The sequence below is a fragment of the Scomber japonicus genome, chromosome 12, assembly GCF_027409825.1.
Source record: "Scomber japonicus isolate fScoJap1 chromosome 12, fScoJap1.pri, whole genome shotgun sequence".
NCBI classification, from domain to species: domain Eukaryota; kingdom Metazoa; phylum Chordata; class Actinopteri; order Scombriformes; family Scombridae; genus Scomber; species Scomber japonicus.
In genome coordinates this window covers 28,394,690-28,414,194 of record NC_070589.1, presented here as the reverse complement: position 1 = coordinate 28,414,194, position 19,505 = coordinate 28,394,690, and the positions used below count along the sequence as shown (strand labels likewise).

General features: G+C 39.9%; 1 protein-coding gene across 1 annotated transcript in view; it reads left to right on the top strand.

Annotated features, from left to right (window-relative positions):
* LOC128369405 (neuropilin-1a-like) overlaps positions 1 to 19,505 on the top strand; it is a 98,376-nt gene that overhangs the window by 14,248 nt on the left and 64,623 nt on the right. The window contains exon 3 of the mRNA XM_053330442.1: positions 13,163 to 13,344. Within this exon, the coding sequence (XP_053186417.1) occupies positions 13,163 to 13,344 (182 nt within the window). The remainder of the gene's footprint in view (positions 1 to 13,162; positions 13,345 to 19,505) is intronic.

Below are 19,505 nucleotides of genomic sequence, written 5' to 3'. Positions count from 1 at the left end.
TGATGTTAGTCTAATGTAAGAGTTAAGGGAAATATATGTCAGCACTTAGAGTATATTATACAGTAAGCTGAGTGAGTAGACAAGTATCATTTAAACAGTAGTAGTAGTAGGTCCTTTACAGTACCTTGGTGTGAAGTAGCAATACCACAAACACATTAGACTTGTATATGATTATGAGAAATGGTTCCTCTTTTAGTGTGAAAGTATTGATTAATTAATATATAGCTATAATTAATGTTTCAGCTGGGCCTCGTGGCTCTATGCCCAACCACATTACATGATGTTGTGAAGTTAAATCAATGAAAATGCATCACAACTATGACACTATGACTTTAACATATACTGTATGTGACATGCAAACATCTGTAACATGTGGAGCAACTACAGCTGGTGTTTAAAATAAAAAAAATTGCTTATGATTGAGCTCTTTTAAAGCACTTTACATTTTAATCTTTCATTTGCACTCTATGTCCTTTTAATGATTTTAAAGCAAATCATTATTTTATGCTGCAATCTATTTAATCAATTTAATGCTCTATTCTAGCATTTTATTTCTCTCTTTCTATTTTTCTGTACTTTGTTTTTATTATTAGTGTGAAAGTGGGGGGGGGGGGGGGTTAGGGTTAGGAGATGGGGGGGTTAATTGTATGTTTTAATGTTTCTCAAATTGCATGTTTTTCTGTTTTATGTAAAGAACATTGAGTTGCCATTGTGTATGAAATGCGCTATATAAATAAAACTGCCTTGCCTTGCCTAAAAAGTATATTCACATACTGTACAGTGAAGGGAATTCAATTTTCAAGTTATGAATGAATGCCCAAAATTTTAGGGAATATACTTTCCAACACTACATCTAAACTAAGGAAACTGACTGTTCAGCAAGAAAAAAAATCCTTTAGTTATTGCCTGTAGATTCAAAAATATTACAAATAAAAGCCAATGTAGTAGATATAGTGTAGATAGGTTTAAAGTTGGGGAGATTTCAGGTGCGTAACGTCATGCATCAGTTGTGCTGTTAATGTTGAGCTGCACAATCTGTGACTGTTTATCGCAGTAATTTCCTCCAAAACCAGCCTTGTTAGTTAGAAACGGTGTAATTCTTGTTTAGTATTTAGTATTAACTTTAAAAGCTTGGCAGATGCTGCTGCTGCTGCTTCTGCTGCAAGTTCTCGTTGATATAGCTTATATTACTCATCCCTCTAAAGCGTTACATCTCCAGAAGCAGTGATCCACAAAGAACACAAGAGTCATTTAAATGTTTTCATTACTGAAAAAGCTAATTTGGCAAATGGGCTTATCTCCCTCATAACTTCTCAAATGCTACCCCCGTTAATTCACAACACCAGCAGGCATTTCTGCTCAGTAACATTCCTCTCTCTCTGTTTCACGACGTCCAAATGTTTTCTCTTTATGTCTCTATCTGTCTGTCAACTCGACTCTCTCGTTGCCAAACTGAAGCGATCCCTGCTGGGGTTTCTATATGTGTGTGTCTGAATAGATTGAGTTAATTAATGTCATATGGTTTGTGTGGAAACAAGAGAAGTGGATCTGTGTGTGTGTGTATAATCCAGTCAGGTCTTTTTTTTTTGTGAATGTAGATGAACCTGTGGAGGGCTAACGTATGTCAAAGTGCAGTGGAAGTGACACAGTGTTTATTGCTTTGCCCTTAACTCACTTTAGGGAGGTGTGGATAGAGTGTCGGTTGACAAAGGGCCTTTTTCCTCCCAAATCTCTCAGGTATGGACAGAGACGTTTGGGTTTTACTCTGGATTGAGATTCAGAAACGCCCTTCTTCTGTGTTTGTTTAAGTCTAAAGTTACTCCAGACAGACTCAGGATGTAGTGACAAACTAAATTTGTCTGATTCAACTTTTAGTCATTTCCTGTGTAAAGTCTCACTTGCACTTTGTGACTTTCTATCCAACACATTTGAATGTAGTCGATCTTAATTTAACACACAGTCGCAGCTCTTTGACCATTACAGCAACTTTTTTTCGACTCTTAAAAAAACCTGTCGACTTTGACTTTCATTCTTTTCAGCCTTTTTTTTCACATTAAACCCCAATGAGTTGGCAGCAAATCTCATTTCATCCTTCAGGGTCCCCAAACAGTCTAAGAAGAGAGAAAAAAAAGGGGGGGGGGTGCTGTTCTCCTTCCCTCTTCTGTCGGATTAAGGCTTCCTAAATGAGAACAAATTCCACCTCCTTCTCGTCTCCGTTTTAATTTCCCAGCAGGATTGTGCTGCCGTTGCTTTTGTATCTGCACGGCCGAGGTGAAGGATGAGGATATTCATACTTTGACTGCTTGGCCCAATTTCTTTTTTTGGGCAAAGGAGTGTTTGTGAGAGCGGCGTGTGATCCGACTGGTTTTAATAGAAATTTATTGAAAACATGTTCTCAATTTTTAGAGGTGTTATTCCATCAATACTCCAATGTTTGTTTTTGAAATTTGTGTTTATTGCTTCCGAAAATTGAATGCATGTGTGGGCGGATGGATGGCGTGAAGAAATGTGATTATTTATGTAAATATTTCGGGATGTGCTTCTTGTATTGCGTGTGTAGTTTGTAGTTGATGTGAATGACGAAATTAGATCTAATGAGCACTTCTTCCGTCTGTTTGTATAAGTGTGTTTGTACTCTTGTACTTCTGTCTTTGTGAGGACATTTTTTTGGAAAATGGTTGGTCCTCACTTCTTCAAAGGTTAGTTTAAGGGTCAAGAGTTGGTTTTTGACTTTACATAGACTCATGTCAAGGTTAAGAGCCCATTTATGCTCAACGTACGTACGAAAATGTATGTATGTTAACCAATACATCCACCAGGGGGCAGCACAGAGTCAAAAGTTTATGACAACAACAAACTCAAAAACAAACATGGCGACTGTGGAGGAGATATTGATGATGATAAAAACCATATGTTTAAAGTTTCTAACCAACTCGCAAAACCTTTCCTCAAAAAGTTCCTGCATTGTTATTTCTTCTTCGTGTCTCACTAGAGCTACGTATCGAGTAGTGACAGCAACACTGCACCCCCATGGTTTCCAGTGGTACTACTCCGTTTGGTCTGTATCCGTAAGCTTTATGGAAACGTGCAGAAATACGGACAAAATGAACGCAGAACACGGACAGAAGGCTCCGTTAGTATCCGTATTTAACATTGAGCATAAATGGGCCTTTAGGCTGCAGGTATGAATCTGGATTATCTACTGTGCTTCCATCATTTCTCACACGCAACCTATCACTTTCTTCAAAAATGTACCTGACTTTGGTCCAAAAACCCCACTTCACATTTGTCTTTACTTGCAATCTTGGCAGAGGTGAGACAAAAGAAGAATCTCAAAAACTACAACAATGATCTTCTCTTTCACAGACATTTATCTTCATCTTGTGAAACCCAATGTAAAATACTCCAAGTGCAGAGTGGTATCAGCAAAATGTAGTTTTAAAAGGTTCGTACTAGGCAGCAAGATGGTGTTTGACACTTTTCATGTTACTTGATATACATTTTTGGCTGTTTAACAATATATTAAGATATAGAAATGAATCATATGTTTTGTATGTTAGTGTTGAATGGCAGAAAATGGAAATACTCAAGCAAACTATGTATTGAAATGCAATATTTGTGTTAAATCGCCACAAAGCTTGCAGGCAAATATCATCATAATTTGCTTAACGAGAGAAAATCTTTCAACTCTAGGACGCCTACCTTTCTTACATCAATAAATCATCAAATGCTGCCGCCTGCTCTCCCACAATGCTTTGAGAAGTGATTCACTCACATTTCCCCATAGAAGATGAATGTGAGCAGACCTCAGGACTTCTCAGACCACATTCAATAAGTCTTCATCATCAAGAAGAGTGTATTTGTGGTGATTGAGGTTTGAGTTACGGGTGAAGGAGTGTGTTGTGTCAATGAGAGTCCTCACGGGTTTAAAAGTAGGAATGTTTTCACATGTGGGTGAAATATTGTTTGTGTGAATAAGAGCTGACGTGAGTGAGTGAGTGAGAGAGGAAGATGATGTAGTTTCTTTGGTGAACATGGGGGAGGTGAGATATGAATGTGGAGAGATGGACTGGTGTGTGTGTGTGTGTGTCTGTCTGTCTGTGTGTGTGATGGCAGGTGGCATCGTAGTGTGCTTTCCTGCTCACACACTCTAATACAACACACACACAAATACACAAATACACAAACGTGCCATCTGTAGCCTCCCAGCAGAGCTCAGAACGACTGGTTAGACTGGGTTTATCCACACTAAAACACAGAAACCAGTCATGTCTTCTCAAATCTGTGCATTCTGGCCTACAGCTCGTGTGTGTGTGTGTGTGTGTGTGTGTGTGTGTGTGTGTGTGTGTGTGTGTGTGTGTGTGTGTGTGGAAATACTTCTGAATGGACGATATGGCTACTTTTCTTTTAAACAGAGCTCCTTATTATCGCTGATTTTGTGTCAAAACTTTAACAAAATCTTAATTTGACCCCAAAGAAAATACTAAAAAGCTGATTTTTTGTTTTTAATATTTTAACCCACAGTGTATACAGCATTATAAAACAAGTGGAAAAGTCATTGTATAGTAAGACACACTGTATCTTACTATCAAAGGGGACTTTTTAAGGCGCAGTATGATGATAATTGACACAAAACCATCCAAAAAAGAGTGAATGAATCACTAGAGCAAAACCCTAGTGTACACATGCATTGAACTGCATTGAACTCCATATATGTGCTCAGCAGTTTCTAGTGTGAAAAGCCCCTTACAGGTTGCACACTTACTGACTTATAACAGGAAACAGGAAGTAATAGTGCAGCAGAAAGCAATACTTTTTGCTTTTTGCTTTAAAAAATCCCAGAGAAAGTGATCTGATAGCATGTTTTAGCAATTTAAAACATCAGCAGTAAACTCTACTTTCCTTTTTGCAGTAACCTTCAACAATCACACAGGAACAACTCACTTCTTTGACCACTTTCCTTAACAGGAACATTGCATTCTCACACTCTGTTTGCAATAAGCTCACACCCTTTTTTCAAGAAGCTCTTGAAAGTAATTTGGCTTAACACAGGAAATCACTACATGAAGCAGAACTAGGTGAGCTCTGTTGGATAAAAAAAATGAGCTCGTCTAAAAGCTTACCGCAGCACTTGATCAAAGGAGAATTTGGTTTATATCGAGAAGTGGAAGGTCCTTGGGATAATATTTGAATGTCTGGAGAGGAAGGTGGAGAGCAGACAGATCCAGATGAAGGGGAAAGAGAGCAAGAAACCCTGAGTCATTCCCCAGCTTTGGTTGAGCTTTGCAGGAGGTGAATTTAACAACAGCTTAAAGTTCGGCCCGTAAATGCTCTCATGATACCTTCCAGATGTGCGTGAAGAAGTTAACCGCGGGGGGAACACAACACAGCATAACACGGCGAGCATGATAATGAGCTTTAGTGTATAAGCGAGGAGGAGTTAGGTGTGCTTACAGCTCGGGCGTCCAGTAGCTTGGGAAAGAGGCAGAAAGGAATGCGAGGCTGTGTGAAAATTTCCCCCCTTCTTGCATTTAGATGTTATTTATTTAAAAATGGTAATCTTCCACATCCTCATTTGTTTTAAATTGGCCGATAGTGTCGGTGCAAAGCCGTCACCGCTGTGGGCAATACTCGGATATGATTGATTTTTTTTTTTTTTTTTTTTTTTTTTTTTTTTTATAAATTTGGTTTTCTTTCGAAGATTATGGAAATTGCTGCTCATTCTACCATTTCTTCTTCTTCTTGTCATACCAAATAAAACACTTGCTGTTGCTTGAGGGTTTAGGTCAAGAGTTTAGGAGGTTTCTGAGGTCCATGATAGTTGGAAAAAAAACCCTGAAATTATCTGAAAGCTGGTGGAAAAACAAAAATCCACTTGCTTGTTGACTCTAAAACACAGTCTACCATGGAACTGGTTTAGGACTTTTCATGTATGTTGACCTTAAAATTTAGCTTTACTTAATGCTACTTTGCTATTTATGGTAATTTACATCGACTTGTTAAAAAGATAATGATTAAATTTGTTACTACGCCTTCCAAAATAATGAAATGCTGCATGAGCTCCTGTTTTATTAATGCTGTAACCTCATCAAAAATGATCCACCAATAGATTATGATAAGTATTTTCTTTATTGATTCAATTTTCTAAGTAATCGATTAATCATTTTGGCTGTAAAATGTCAAAGAATAGTAAAAAAAGTCAATTATAACAGTTCATTGCTTCATTCAAATGTCTTGTAGTTCAAAATCATAATATACTATGATTTCTATGTGTATATTATACCAAAAAAAGTATCAAAGAAATCCTCACCACCAGCCAGCGAATATATTTGCATAAAAAAATGATGAAATCGATCATTTGATTATGAAAATAGCTGCCAATTTGTTTTCTGTCAATCGATTCAGTAGCATCTCTAATAACAAATCAGTTCTTGTAGCAAAAGTAAAATCAATGGGTTTCATTCAGGGTCAGGTTAAAAGACTAAAACTAAAGGTTGATCTGCATTCTTATCAGCTCCTCTTTTGTCACTTGTGCGATAGGACACTAAGAAGACATTCATAGCAGCTATAAAGTTCCCAAACCCAAATTTGTTCTATGATTTCTCAGTTTAGCCAGCACCTCTTCAACACCCACGCCTTTTGACACTTTGAAACTTTCTGCTACCGCTTGCTTATTACGCTTGACATTTAGCCCACTCGCAGTTCCACTTACAGTTCTGTACATCATTATGGGCAAGAGTGCTAGTTAACAGCATGAAATGTTCATTTAAAAGTCTGCTCGCCCCCCTCCACCCCATCCACCCCCCCCCCTACAGATGGAATGGCGACTATTTTGCCCCTGAGCAAGGCATTTGTTATGGACAGCTGCATGTTGTAGGGGGCATGAATAGCCGGTGTGGTTAATGAGAGATGTGAGGAGGATGGAGGAGAGGCTGCAGGGTTGCAGACTGAGAGCCCCTCTCCTTAACTAGAGTGTGAAGAGACAGACCCACTTCATTAAACGGGCTGTCTCTGTAAACACCGACTGCCTCCAGGACTGGTTGGAGTGAGTGAGTGAGTGAGTTTGTGAAGCCATCTGCATGCAGACAGAAACACACTGTGTCTCTCTCTCCCTATGGTTCTTACTTTATGAGCCTTTGTAAGACATGGCAGGGAGATGGGAGGGAGGGAGAGGGGGTGGCGGCGGGTGTGCATGTGTGTGTGTGTATGTGTGTGTGTGTGTCGGGGGAAGTTTGATGCTATGAATAAAAATGCCATCACCTAAACATCACCGTCGGCACTAAGACTTTTACAAGTGAGCAATTGGGTCCATTCTCACAGGGCAAGTAAAGCCTTCTGCAGACAGCATCGAGAATAAGATGGAGAGACAGACAGACAAAAAAAAAAAAAAAAAAAAAACGGAGAGAAAGAACAGATTTTTTTTAAACCTCCGGCACAAATACCTCGAACTTAAACATCAAAACATTGTTTATGCCTTGAGCTGTCAGCACTGCTAATACATAATATGTGTTAAGAGACTTTTCGGAGAATTACTGTATGTTTGACACTGCGGCAAGTAAATAATAATAAATAAATGTTTTAGCTAATTGGTAATGCAGTTAATCTTTTTTTTTTTTTTTTTTTTGCTCCTATGTATAATACACAGTAGTTGAGTAAGTAAATAACTTGTGGGATGTTAATTTACCTCAGGATTTTCACACAGTTGGAGATCTTGAAATGTTACATAAGCTGCTGCTGCTGGTGGTGATGGATCAACTATGCTGTTTAGATTGTACTTTATCATATAGACACATTTATTACCTATAACTTCTTCAATATTTTGTCTTCTTCTGCTTTGATCATGACTCTCAAATGGAGTGAATCAGCTTTAAAAGGGCAGCAGTTTGCTTATATAAAGTCTTTTTAAAGGGAATGTGTCATGCTTTTTTATACCATCGTGATGTTGGATGTCTTTGTTCAACAGTGTCTATGTTCCCTCGAGGTGAACATATGTAAAAAATGTGTCTTCAAGTGAAAAGCCAGGGCTGCAGCCTGCTGTAAATCCTCCATTTACAGAGTTACAGTACCTCTACTTCACCATCACACTGACACAAGATAAACATCTGGTCACTGATAACCTTTGTTGCTATAACATATGCATCTGTGTTGTTAGTATAGTTGGGGTTATATTTGGGGTCGGACATGTAGGGATGTGTTTGAGATCCATTTTGAGTAAAACTACAAGAAAAAGATGTGAAATCCTACTATGACTAAAGAATAGAAGACTAAAAGAATGTGGGCTAATCAGCTCCGAGGCCTTAAAGAGACAGGAGCTAAAATAGCCTGTTTCAGACAGACAGAGGGTGCACTGAGGGGCTTCATAAAGGGCCAGTATAAGACAAATAAGGAGTTAGGGGGTTAGGTTTGAACTGTAAATCATGCAAAGATATTCCAGTAGAATATACCAGAATATAAATATAGACCTACAAGTGTGCATGATATGTCCCCTTTGTATAATTCATGTAAGAATTATTTAAAGATTTTTAAAGAGGTTCAGATGGCCCGTAACACCTGCTCCATCTGCTCGAGACCTTCAGAATCTTAAAGGCGCTATGTACTGTAGGCTTTGAAAATTCATTACTTTGGCACCACAGACCTTCTATGGAGTCAAGCAAGGGCACAGAATGAATAGAGTTAAAAAAAAAAGCAACACATAGACTCACCATGTTTTGTACATCATGGATCATGCTTCTATAAAAAAAATGACTTTGATTATAATTGCATAAAAATTCTGCACATAACTTTAAAGTTCAAGTTTAAGAAGCATGACAATACACCAAATTAAATGTACAAAATACTATAATGGGGGGGCAGAGAGAGAGAGAGAGAGAGAGAGAGAGAGAGAGAGAGAGAGAGAGAGAGAGAGAGAGAGAGAGAGAGAGAGAGAGAGAGAGAGAGAGAGAGAGAGAGAGAGAGAGAGAGAGAGAGAGGGAGAGAGGGAAAGAGAGAGGGAGAGAGAGAGATACACACAGAGAGAGAGAGAGAGAGACAGGGAAAGAGAGAGCCAGAGAGAGAGAGGGAGAGAGAGAGAGAGACAGACAGAGAGAAGGAGAGAGAGTAATGATATAGCTCTCTCTGTCTATCTGTTGTCCATGAATCTATAGTTAACATAAAGACCCCAAAACCTTGAAATCCAGATTTAGCATTCACACATTTCCCATGTCAGACTCATGAAGAGACTTTTGTCCCTGAATATCACCAATTAACAAGCTTTCAGTCTGTCTGCTAACGTTGTTAGCCGTGAAGAAAATCTGCAGCCAACAGTGTAATTCGATGAGTCTGAGACCAGCTGACCATCTGAGCTTCAGTCCGTATACCTGCCGAAGAAGCTTAACACCATGTGGAAAATGATTTAAGTGTTTGTTGTGATTTCATCTTTTATCATTCATCTGTAGCGAATATATTAGTTTACATAAATACTAGTAACTAGCATTGGTTCGAGGTTGTTTTTAAATCTGTATTTCTCTTGGGAAGGGCTTCTCATTAGACATACATTCCTATGATTCCACACATTCTTACCTGGGAGCTACTGCTGCTCCATGTTTTGATACTCGACCCAGGCTTCCTCTCGGGAAAAAAAAAAAACTCTGTTCTCTTGTCCGAAAGGTCAAGAAGTTGGGCCCAGCTTCAAAAAACTGAGACCACAAAGCTGGAATAGATTTTCTGTCTCTTTCAAGGACACCACAGTTTCAATAGAGCGTCAGATACTCACACGGCAAAGTTGTTTTTCTGCAAGAGGAAGGAATGTGTTGAATCATATAGTAAGTTCCCTATAATATGCTATTTGTATGGTACTTGGTTACTAGGAAACATGGTTACAAAGTGTTTTCAGATAGTATTGCAATAACAAAAAAGACAAATGTGACAATCATGGCATGGGAAAGTCAACAAAACACCTAAAACTAGTAAAATGAGGAATGTAGTAGAAGGGATTTGCTGTAAATCTGGATTTCCCCCAACCCTACATGCTTCAATGTCATGCTACAGCTAGTTTTTTTTTTTTTCATACTTGACATTGAGATGGAAAATATAGAGCCTGAGTCCAGACGGTCAGCATAAATTATCTGTCAGGAATCGTTACAGTCTGATCTGAACTGTCCTGATAAGATCAAACATGTCCGATATGTCCGACCTGGAATGCTGCTTGGAGAAGTTATGTAATGCGTAGGAAGACAGACAAGTCAAATTTATGGAGTTTCAGGGGGAAGTGGGTCTGCTATTTTGATTTGGTTTTCCCTTTGTAGAGGTCCAGACAACAGTGATGTTACAGAAGCCAGCCTGCTAATCGCAATTATCATCACTGTCAAAGTCAGATGGATTGACCTAAAAAGACACGTGCATGTGTAGCTGCAATGCATTCTGGTCTATTGATGCTACTGGCAGAAGGAAAACGGGGGTCTTTATGTTTCTTCAGTGGTGAATTATTTCGAAGCTTGTTTTATGTTCCTAGAGACTGACATTTACCTCCAACTTTTAAAAGTTTTACTGTATAATAAGCTCCATTGTAGCTGCTAGAAATAATTGGACATGACATTTTTGTCCTACTGTACTAAATGTTTAAAACAGACAAGCAACTGATACCATGAACTTAGACATTTCAGATATCTTTAACACTTTTTGTGCTTTATTGTTTCAACTTCGTTCCTCTTTTTGTTTTGTTTTCAGACTTTTTCCTCAAATTTGATCTTTTTTCTTGGTGAAATACTAGAAAATTTAACATCCTCAGAACTATAAAAAGTATAAAAATGAAACTTAAGAGTCAAAATTTTTTTAGTACCAGCGGATTAGTACCGAGATTTACACCTGAGTGACAATCTGCTGTTCCTTCTTTACTTCCTTCCTTCTTTCCTTCCTTCCTTCCCTCCTTCCTTTCCTCTCTTCCTTCCTCCATCCTACCTTCCTTCCTTCCTTCCTTCCTTCCTTCTTTACTCCATCCTTCCTTTCATTCCTTCCTCTCTTCTTCCATCTTTCCTTCCTCTCTTCCTTCCTCCATCCTACCTTCCTTCCTTTCCTTCCTCTCTTCCTACTTTCCTTTCCTTCCTCCCTTCCTTCCTTCTTCCTCCATCCTTCCTTCCTTCTTTCCTTTCCTTCATCCCTTCCATCTTTCCTCCCTTCCTACTTTCCTTCCTTCTTCCTCCTTTCCTTCCTTCCTCCTTTCCTTCCTTCCATCTTTCCTTCCTTCTTTCCTTCTTTCCTTCCTCCCTTGACTCGAGGACAACAGGAGGGTTATATTAGTGCTGCACAGATAGAGAACAGAACAACTTGTGTTTATTTAGACATACACACACTTAAAGTACACACATACACAAACCTCCCCTTTATAAGTCACACACTCACACACTTTAAAATGCACCTCTACATATATGAATGTTACATATATATAAATCACTAACACATCCTGCAGGGAAAACTCTTACTCATGCTACTCATGCTACACATTTACAGCAGTCATACACTAACAGGATGCACACTGGAGTACACACTCACACAGACACTTGACATGTTGTGAAGGGGACAGTGGGTGGACAGAGGGGTGTCAGCTCGTAAAAGATGAGGTGCTGCAGCGGTGGTGGGAGGTCCACGCGGACTGCAGAGACTGATGAAGTCTCACAGTGCGCTCAGCGGGATCGGCAGAGCTTCCTATGCTTCATACAACTGTGTGTTCATATTTCTGGCATCACAGCATCCCTCCGTCCCTCCCTCCCTCCCCTCCCTCCCTCCCTCTCTCCCTCCCTTCCTTCCTGCCTGTCTGTCCCTTTCTCGCTCCTAGAAAGAGTAGCCGCTGTCTAGAGTCTCGCCTAGACTCTCTGACTCCCTTCACACCCCAGTTTACTAAATTCGATTTTTCTCCCCTCCACACACTTTGAGAGGGGAATTTTTCTTATCAGCATGAACAGCCAAAATATGGACAGAAGGTTATTTTTCACCTCAGATTCAGACCAGTGGACGACGTATATCTGACTTGTGGGAGAAAACACGATTGTCAATGAATGTGCAGACGATCAAGAATCCCAAACTGTGATCTTGTCGCAAGCTATCTGTGACATTAGTGTGCTCTGATAAGTGTGTATAAATATTCATCTTTTCACCATGCAAAGGAAAAGATGATGCACAAGCAGATGTTGACGTTGAATAATTGACTATACAGTTGCTGTCTTTTTTCACGGTGAAATTTACTGCGTGCAACGTGGAAATCTCCCATCATTCACTTGAGACAGCTGTTATGATTTAGCAGCCTGGCTGAACCGGCATCAAGCTATAAGGAAGAAGACAAGGAGAAGACAAAACCCTGCAAAAAACAAAGCCAATTGGCTGACCTAATTTATTTTTGGGGTATTTGCGGTAACGCCTCAAAATTCAGCTACAATGGGGAAAGCAGTTAGTGTCATCAAAATATGTTTGAGGAAAGCAGATATGACTTCCTTTTGTTGGGGTTTTTACAGTGTGGGTGTGTCCTTCTAAGCTTCACCAGTAGTGAAATATGCAAAAGTGTGCAGCAGTAAAGGTTGAAAGTGTATGTCATGAGGTCAGTGTGGTTACAGTGAGACCTCACATGCAGCCAAGATAGTGTTTCCTCTTTACACTAAGACCAATAACTCAAAGTACCGCAGTGGTTTAGTATTATGGTGAGATTAAAGAAACGTAGTGGTCAAAATCCGAGCAGCAGAGGCAGAGATATGCTGAGTTTTAAGTCCCTAGTATGGGCCAAACTCCAAAAAATGCCAAATCCTCCCATCCATAGAGATCAGACCGTCACTGCCTGTTAAAAATTAAAAGTTCATGTCTTTTAAACTCCATCACCAGTTTTTAATGCACGCTGCTTTCTGTTAAGAATTTTAAATCTCAAGCCCCAAACTGAGATTACTTTAGTGCTGTCACTTGAGTAATTTCCATGAAAAGGCTCCCCCAGAGCCACACGCTGCGTAGCACTCCCTCTGACAACTTTTAATTGCCTTCAATAGCTTTCAGAGGGATAAGCAAGGATCAGACACGACAATTACTCATACATATGTTCAGCAGCTGTGTGCAATCAAGCAAAAAACGCACAACTTTTTTTTTTTTTTTCATTTAATCATTTTTGCAACAATGTGAGACTAAACCTGCATCTCTTCTGTCTTCTCAGGTATGACTATGTGGAGGTTTACAACGGCGGGGATGAGCAATCGCCCATGGTGGGAAAGTTTTGTGGGAAGATCGCTCCGTCCCCGATCATCTCCAGCGGCACCCAGCTCCTCCTTAAGTTCGTCTCCGACTATGAGACACACGGGGCAGGATTCTCTGTTCGCTATGAGGTCTTCAAAACAGGTGTGTGATTGTACTGTAATTGTGTGGGGGGGTTTTTTTCATGTTTTTACACCAGACACAGCAAGCGTCTGCCCACCAGCTGATTTTTCTGAAATGTCCTCTAACACGTTTTCTTTTTGGGCAGCGGCATCCACTAAACACCTGAACTAAAACAGAAGCAGAGCTGCAACATGCTCATGCTGTTATCCAAGCACTTCACTTGAATGTGTTGAATTACCTCATGGAAAATAACCAGTTTGAATTCAGTTGTTGTATAGCCAAGTTTTACACAGGAGACTCTGGTTTTTGTTCTGTAGCTTTTGGATCCTTGCTACACCTGATGGAAAAAACAATCAGTACATTCGACATATTTCAGGAGGCTTTGCAGACTGTATAGTGGCAGCAAAGGGATGATAATACATTGACTAGACTAAAGGTTTAATAGGGAAATCTGGTGTCATACAAAATTGATTCTTATTTGTATTATTTTGGCATTGACATCCTGAAAACATTGCTTAAAGAATTTCTGAAAAAGCACGACATACAAAGATCAGACAGGTTGTAAATAAACCGGCAGGTATTTGGAGGAGGCAACAAAGATAAAGTGTAAAGCTATTTCCAGAGCTGCGGTTTTCAGTAGGAGGTGAAAACAAACAACCCCTCTGCCTTAAAAGACAAAAGAAATGCTCGACTTAACACATACAACTCTCAATATGTATCAGTATAATAGTAAGCAATGGGGTCCATGCATTATAAATCACATCTAGACATCTAGTGTCATGTGATGTTACATGGGTCTAAAAGTGATTAACCCTCCTGTTGTCCTCAAGTGAAGGAAGGAAGGATGGAAGGAAGGGAGAAGGAAGGAAAGGAGGAAAGGAAAGAAGGAAGGGAGGAAGGAAAGGAAGGTAGGAAGGAAAGAAAAAAGGACGTAGGGAGGGAGGGAGAAAGGAAAAGAGGAAGGGAGAAAGGAAAAGAGGAAGGGAGAAAGGAAGGAAAGGTAGGACAGAGGAAAGAAGGAAGGGAGGAATGTAGGTTGGAGGGAAGGAAGGACAGAAGGAAGGAAGAAAGGGGGATAGAGGGAGGAAAGAGAGAGGAAGGAAAGAAAGAGAGAAGGAGGGAGGAAGGAAGGACAGATGGAAGGAAGGGAGGAAAGAAGGAAGGAAAGGAGGAAGGATGGAAGGGAGGGAGGAAGAAGGAAGGAAAGGAGGCAGGGAGGAAAGGAAAGAAGGAAGGGAGGAAGGATATAAGGAAGGAGGGAGGGAGGAAGTATGTTAAGACATCTAATAGTAATCACACAGACAATATATTATATAAAACTCATATATACAACTTTTACATTTTTAGGAGCTCATTGTAAAACCCTGAGCTGCTGGAGATAATCTGATATTTAAGGGCTGCTGCACCTGCTGCTCCCTCGCTAAGATGACTCCCCGAGCCATTGTAAACATCCATTTACAGTTTATAGATTGACTTTCAAGATAAACTTTACCCTGCCACATACCTGCTGTAGCTGAGCAGTGAGGGATTATCACAGACATTATGGGTGCGCTCGCTTTCACTTTTTATCTCCTAAAATAAAGTGCTTTTAGATAATCTGTCTAAACTGTTTGCTGGAACCTGTCTGACCGTCTGACAGCTTGTTTCTTGGCCTGTTGGACTTTATTGCAGATGCAGAGATGTTGTCACGTTTCCAGGTTTTTAACAATTAGTCTAGTGCGTGCAGTGTTTATAACAGATTGAAAAAGATAGCCAAAATAGTTTAAAATTAGCCTTTTATTGCCCTTTGTGCATCACACAGCTGGGAAAACAGATGTTTTTCTCAGATGTATGATGCGACCTAAAATAACCCTTTCAGAGGAAAATTGTAAAAAAAAAAAATGTGTCTGCTGGTGTGTCCAAGGATCATATGTTGTCCAAGGTTATCCAAACAGTCTGAGCTGAACCTCGGGTACGCTGACCTTTAAACTGCGAGCCAGATAATCTCAAAGACCCAGAATTGGACGTGAGGAACAGTGAGTCCCATGCAGCTGTAGCAGGATCCACAGCAGGACAGACCCACATAAACACTGCCTGTCAAGGAAGGAACCTTGCTCCCGTGTCCTACATTTTTTGTATTTGCTCTTCCCCCTTGGGTCCACTTGAGTAGCCGCCAAACAGCGAGTCTCCTGTGTCCACTTCAATTTCCACCAATGGGTACAAGAGATAAATCAGATAAAAAAAAGAGGACGTGCGGTTTATCTAAGATCCCTCTTCTGCTTTTCTTTTTTTTTTTTTTTTTTTTTGTACCCCTGAGAGAGTAATAACCATTCACTAAATCACAGGATCCAGAAATAACAATCCCCAGGTGTGCTATGTTGAAAAGTACAATGAAGAATGGATAGGTAAGCACTCTTTTGTACTCAAACGAGGTGTATGGCTATAATATTATATTATGAACAGGACTAGGGGCCCAATTCAATTCACACTGGAGCTCCTCTCACTGTACTGGGAGCCCGTCTGTTCTCTGAAGTACAAAGTATGGCCCTTCTTCTTTCTTCCTCATATCAAAACTTTCAAATCTGCTTGTATCGACTTTAATATGGAGTGCAAAGTGAAGCTATGAATGATGAATGACAAGAATATGATTGTCAGTGTAATAAATCTTTAGAAGTAGGTCAGTGACGCATCAGCTTAGAAGGAAGGTTCATCCTCAACATTTTCCTGATGGGATTTTTTTTCCTTTTTTTTTTTGAAAAAGATGTGATGATTTTTTTATTTGAGCTTTGATCTCCGATATAATGATCCGATTATGATTCATAGAGTAGAGTCAGGGTCACCTTGCCATTTACTTTCTGAAATAGACACTGGTGATGGCTAAATGTTCTATCACAATGCTAAAACAGTAATAAAGCATCAATTTAAATGTGTAATTGTAATATAAATTTTAAAGGATTATTTCACCAGATTACAAAACAGACAACTAATCTACCTTTAATAATATCCAGTAACACAGATAAATAGATATCTAAAAACCAAAATGATCTGTTAAGCTAAGAGGTAAGAAAGAAAATGCTTTTTTTGGGAATTGTATTTAAGAAAATGATCTCACCACAAGATCAATTTAGTATCTGTTATGAAGCTTTTGAATCCTATCACCATGATCTCCTTCTGTAGGTGGGGTTCGTCCTGTCATCCATGTTTTCTTTATACATGAAGAATAACTTTTACTGGACAAACAGGATCTGCTGATAAGGATCATGTGAGATAAAAACCCCACAACAGCTGGAATAGACTGCAGATAATGGGACATTGTCACGAGATTGTTTGACCATCTGAAAACCGAGATATTTCTTTTCTTTTTTTAAGATTTAACTGAGCTTTTGAATTTGTAAAATGGCGGGAAGTTTTATTCTAGTCTTAGCTGATTGATGTCAGGTTTGTGAGCGTCATTGTCCCTCCTTGTGTTTGTCAAAAAAAACTGAGCAACTGTTTTCCTGTTGTTGTTGAGCACTTCCGGCTGCTGTCTCCTCTCTGCCGGCTACTGTTCAGCTGCAGGACGAGCTGGGAATTTTCCACTAATGTGTGCGTGCATGTGTGTGTGTGCGTGTATGTGTGTGTTGGTCAAGCTTTTTTTTTTGTGTGTGTGTATTTACACAGATTATCAGTCTCTCTGTACACATCTCTTCCATGTCTTCTGTTTGTCAATATGTATTTATACTGTATTTGACCATAGTAGCAATTCTGTGTCTATACATTTAGATATATATATATAAAGGTTGGGAGGGTTACTTTAAAATTGTATTCCGATACAGTTACTATAGTTACCTGTTAAAAGATGTAGTCAGTAACGTAATCCAAGTACCACAATATTAAAGTAATGTAACCTGATTACTTTCCGTTACTTTAGGATTACTGCAATACCAAATATAATAAGGACCACTTTCTTTTAAAATAACATAACATCTAATTGACAAAGACCAGCGAAAATACCCACACTCAGTTAGGGAGGAGACATTAATGTGTTCAGAGAGTTGGTGCTAACTAAGGGGTGAAATCTTCAGTTCTGCTTTATTATAAACAATCCCACATATAAACCTGAGTCTGTGTGTAACAGCTGATCTGTGTGAATGTGCAAATGAACATTAATTGCCATTAGATCCAGATCGATCTGGTGTTAATGAAGTTACTACTGCTGTATCGTGTTAGTAAATGCGCACAGCCCTTTACTCAGTTTGCTTTTGGCGCTTTTCCACTACACAGTTCCAGCACGACTCGGCATGACTCGGCTGGGTTTCTTTTGCGTTTCCACTAGTACCTGGTATCTGGTACTTTTTTAGTACCTGCTCTGCTGAGGTTCCAAGCGAGCCGAGCCGATACTCAATGTGACGTCGACAGACTGCCGGCCGCTGATTTGTCAGAAGAGTTGTCGCTGGAAGAGTCATGAGCCGTCCCACACAAGAATCAAACCCGCCATTTTTAAATACCAACACCAGTGTTACAGCCATACGTTTCTCTTCTCTTTGCTTTGTGTGAGACAGAAAGCCACATACAGCAGCAAGTACACCATCACCTCCATGTCCTCCATTGTTTATGTGTTTGTGTCGCGTATAAAACGAAGTCACGGCAGTTGCTAGTGGAGCCGTTGCTATGACGACCCCGCCCACGTTGAGTAGGTACCTTTCTGTAATGGAAAAGGTCGTTCCTGGAACCGAGTCGAGTCGAGTCGAGCCGAGTAGTGCTGGAACTGTGTAGAAAAGCGCCATTATTGTTTCAGCAGCTGTATGATGCTGCAGCCAGATGTGACATAAAGCCACCTGCGTGATGCTCTCAGCTGCAGATTAGGTAGAAATAAAATATAGCAGATAGCGCTGCAAATACTGCGCAAGTCACAGTGTTGTAACATTCTCAAGTAAAACCTGTTATGAAACAAAGTCTGACCCGGTGACCAGTGACCCAATGTCAGGTCAACACATTACGCACACACACTCATATCAGTGGAGAGCAGTAATGAGCGCTATAAATTGTAAACAAGCTGTTATCAACTCAAGTTCTTTGGGAGTGACACAGGGCGTAACAAACATCCCTGCCAACTTTTAAGTTCAATGTGTATGTGAAGTGTGTGTGTGTGTGCGCCCGCTGCACTCGTCATGCGGTATCATCCTCTACTCAGACCATCGTGGATCAGAGAGATAATTCCCCCTTTGCTCTGCCCACGTTTGGGACTTTTCCAGAGCATGGTAGTGGTAGTTTTAAAATTGTAATCCTGATAAATAATCCCCATTTTTAAAAAATCTATTTTTTTGTAACTGTAGTGGAATACAGTACCTTTACCTTTTTATTGTATCCTAATTACATAAACCCAAGCCTGTGTATATATACATATATATATATATATATATATATATATGTATACGTGTATGCATGCATCTCAGTGGCATTGTTTATGTGTGTGTGCGCTGCAGCAGACAGGTGCATGGGACCCCAGGCTCATTTAGCTAATGGGCTGTTTGTCCTTGAAGGCAACAGGGGTGACCTGCAGATGAGATGGATGCTCTGGCATAGACGAGGGGCCGTGAAACTAGGACAGCATGTGTGTTGGTGTGTATATGTGCATGTGTGGGTGGTGAGGAGGAGGGGGAGGAGGTGGAGGGGGAGTAGGAGGAGGGGAGGGGGGAGGTCAGTGGTATGTGTTGGCCTCAATATGGGTCCTCTTCCCTCTAACAAGTTAAGAACAGCACTTGTACTCACTCAGGTAATCCCCCTGCCGTGTTGCTGCCTTCCTTCTCGCCACATTTAAAATCCATTACAGTCAGAGCAGCATATTGAAACTCGTTACTAAATGGAGCAGCTGCTCTGGTTACAAACAGGCTTCACACTCTATTGAGACCCTCCTCTTTGTCTCTGTGGCACTAGCTGTCTCTATCTTTCTCTGTTTTTTTTGTGGTTTGATGTGCAATAATGTTGTTGTTTTTGAAGCTTATAATGCATTGACGTATCAGAGAGCAATACATTTGACAACAATGTATGCAGTTATAGATATCAGACTTGTAGCTTTTTAAAGTAAATGATATAATATTATATAATAAAATGGTCAAACTGTAGGCAGTAAACAAGCATAAACATTTGTAAAAAGGCAGGAGCATTTTGATATTTTTGCAGCACTGGCTTTTTAGATTTTATGCTTGTTGTTGCTATGGTTA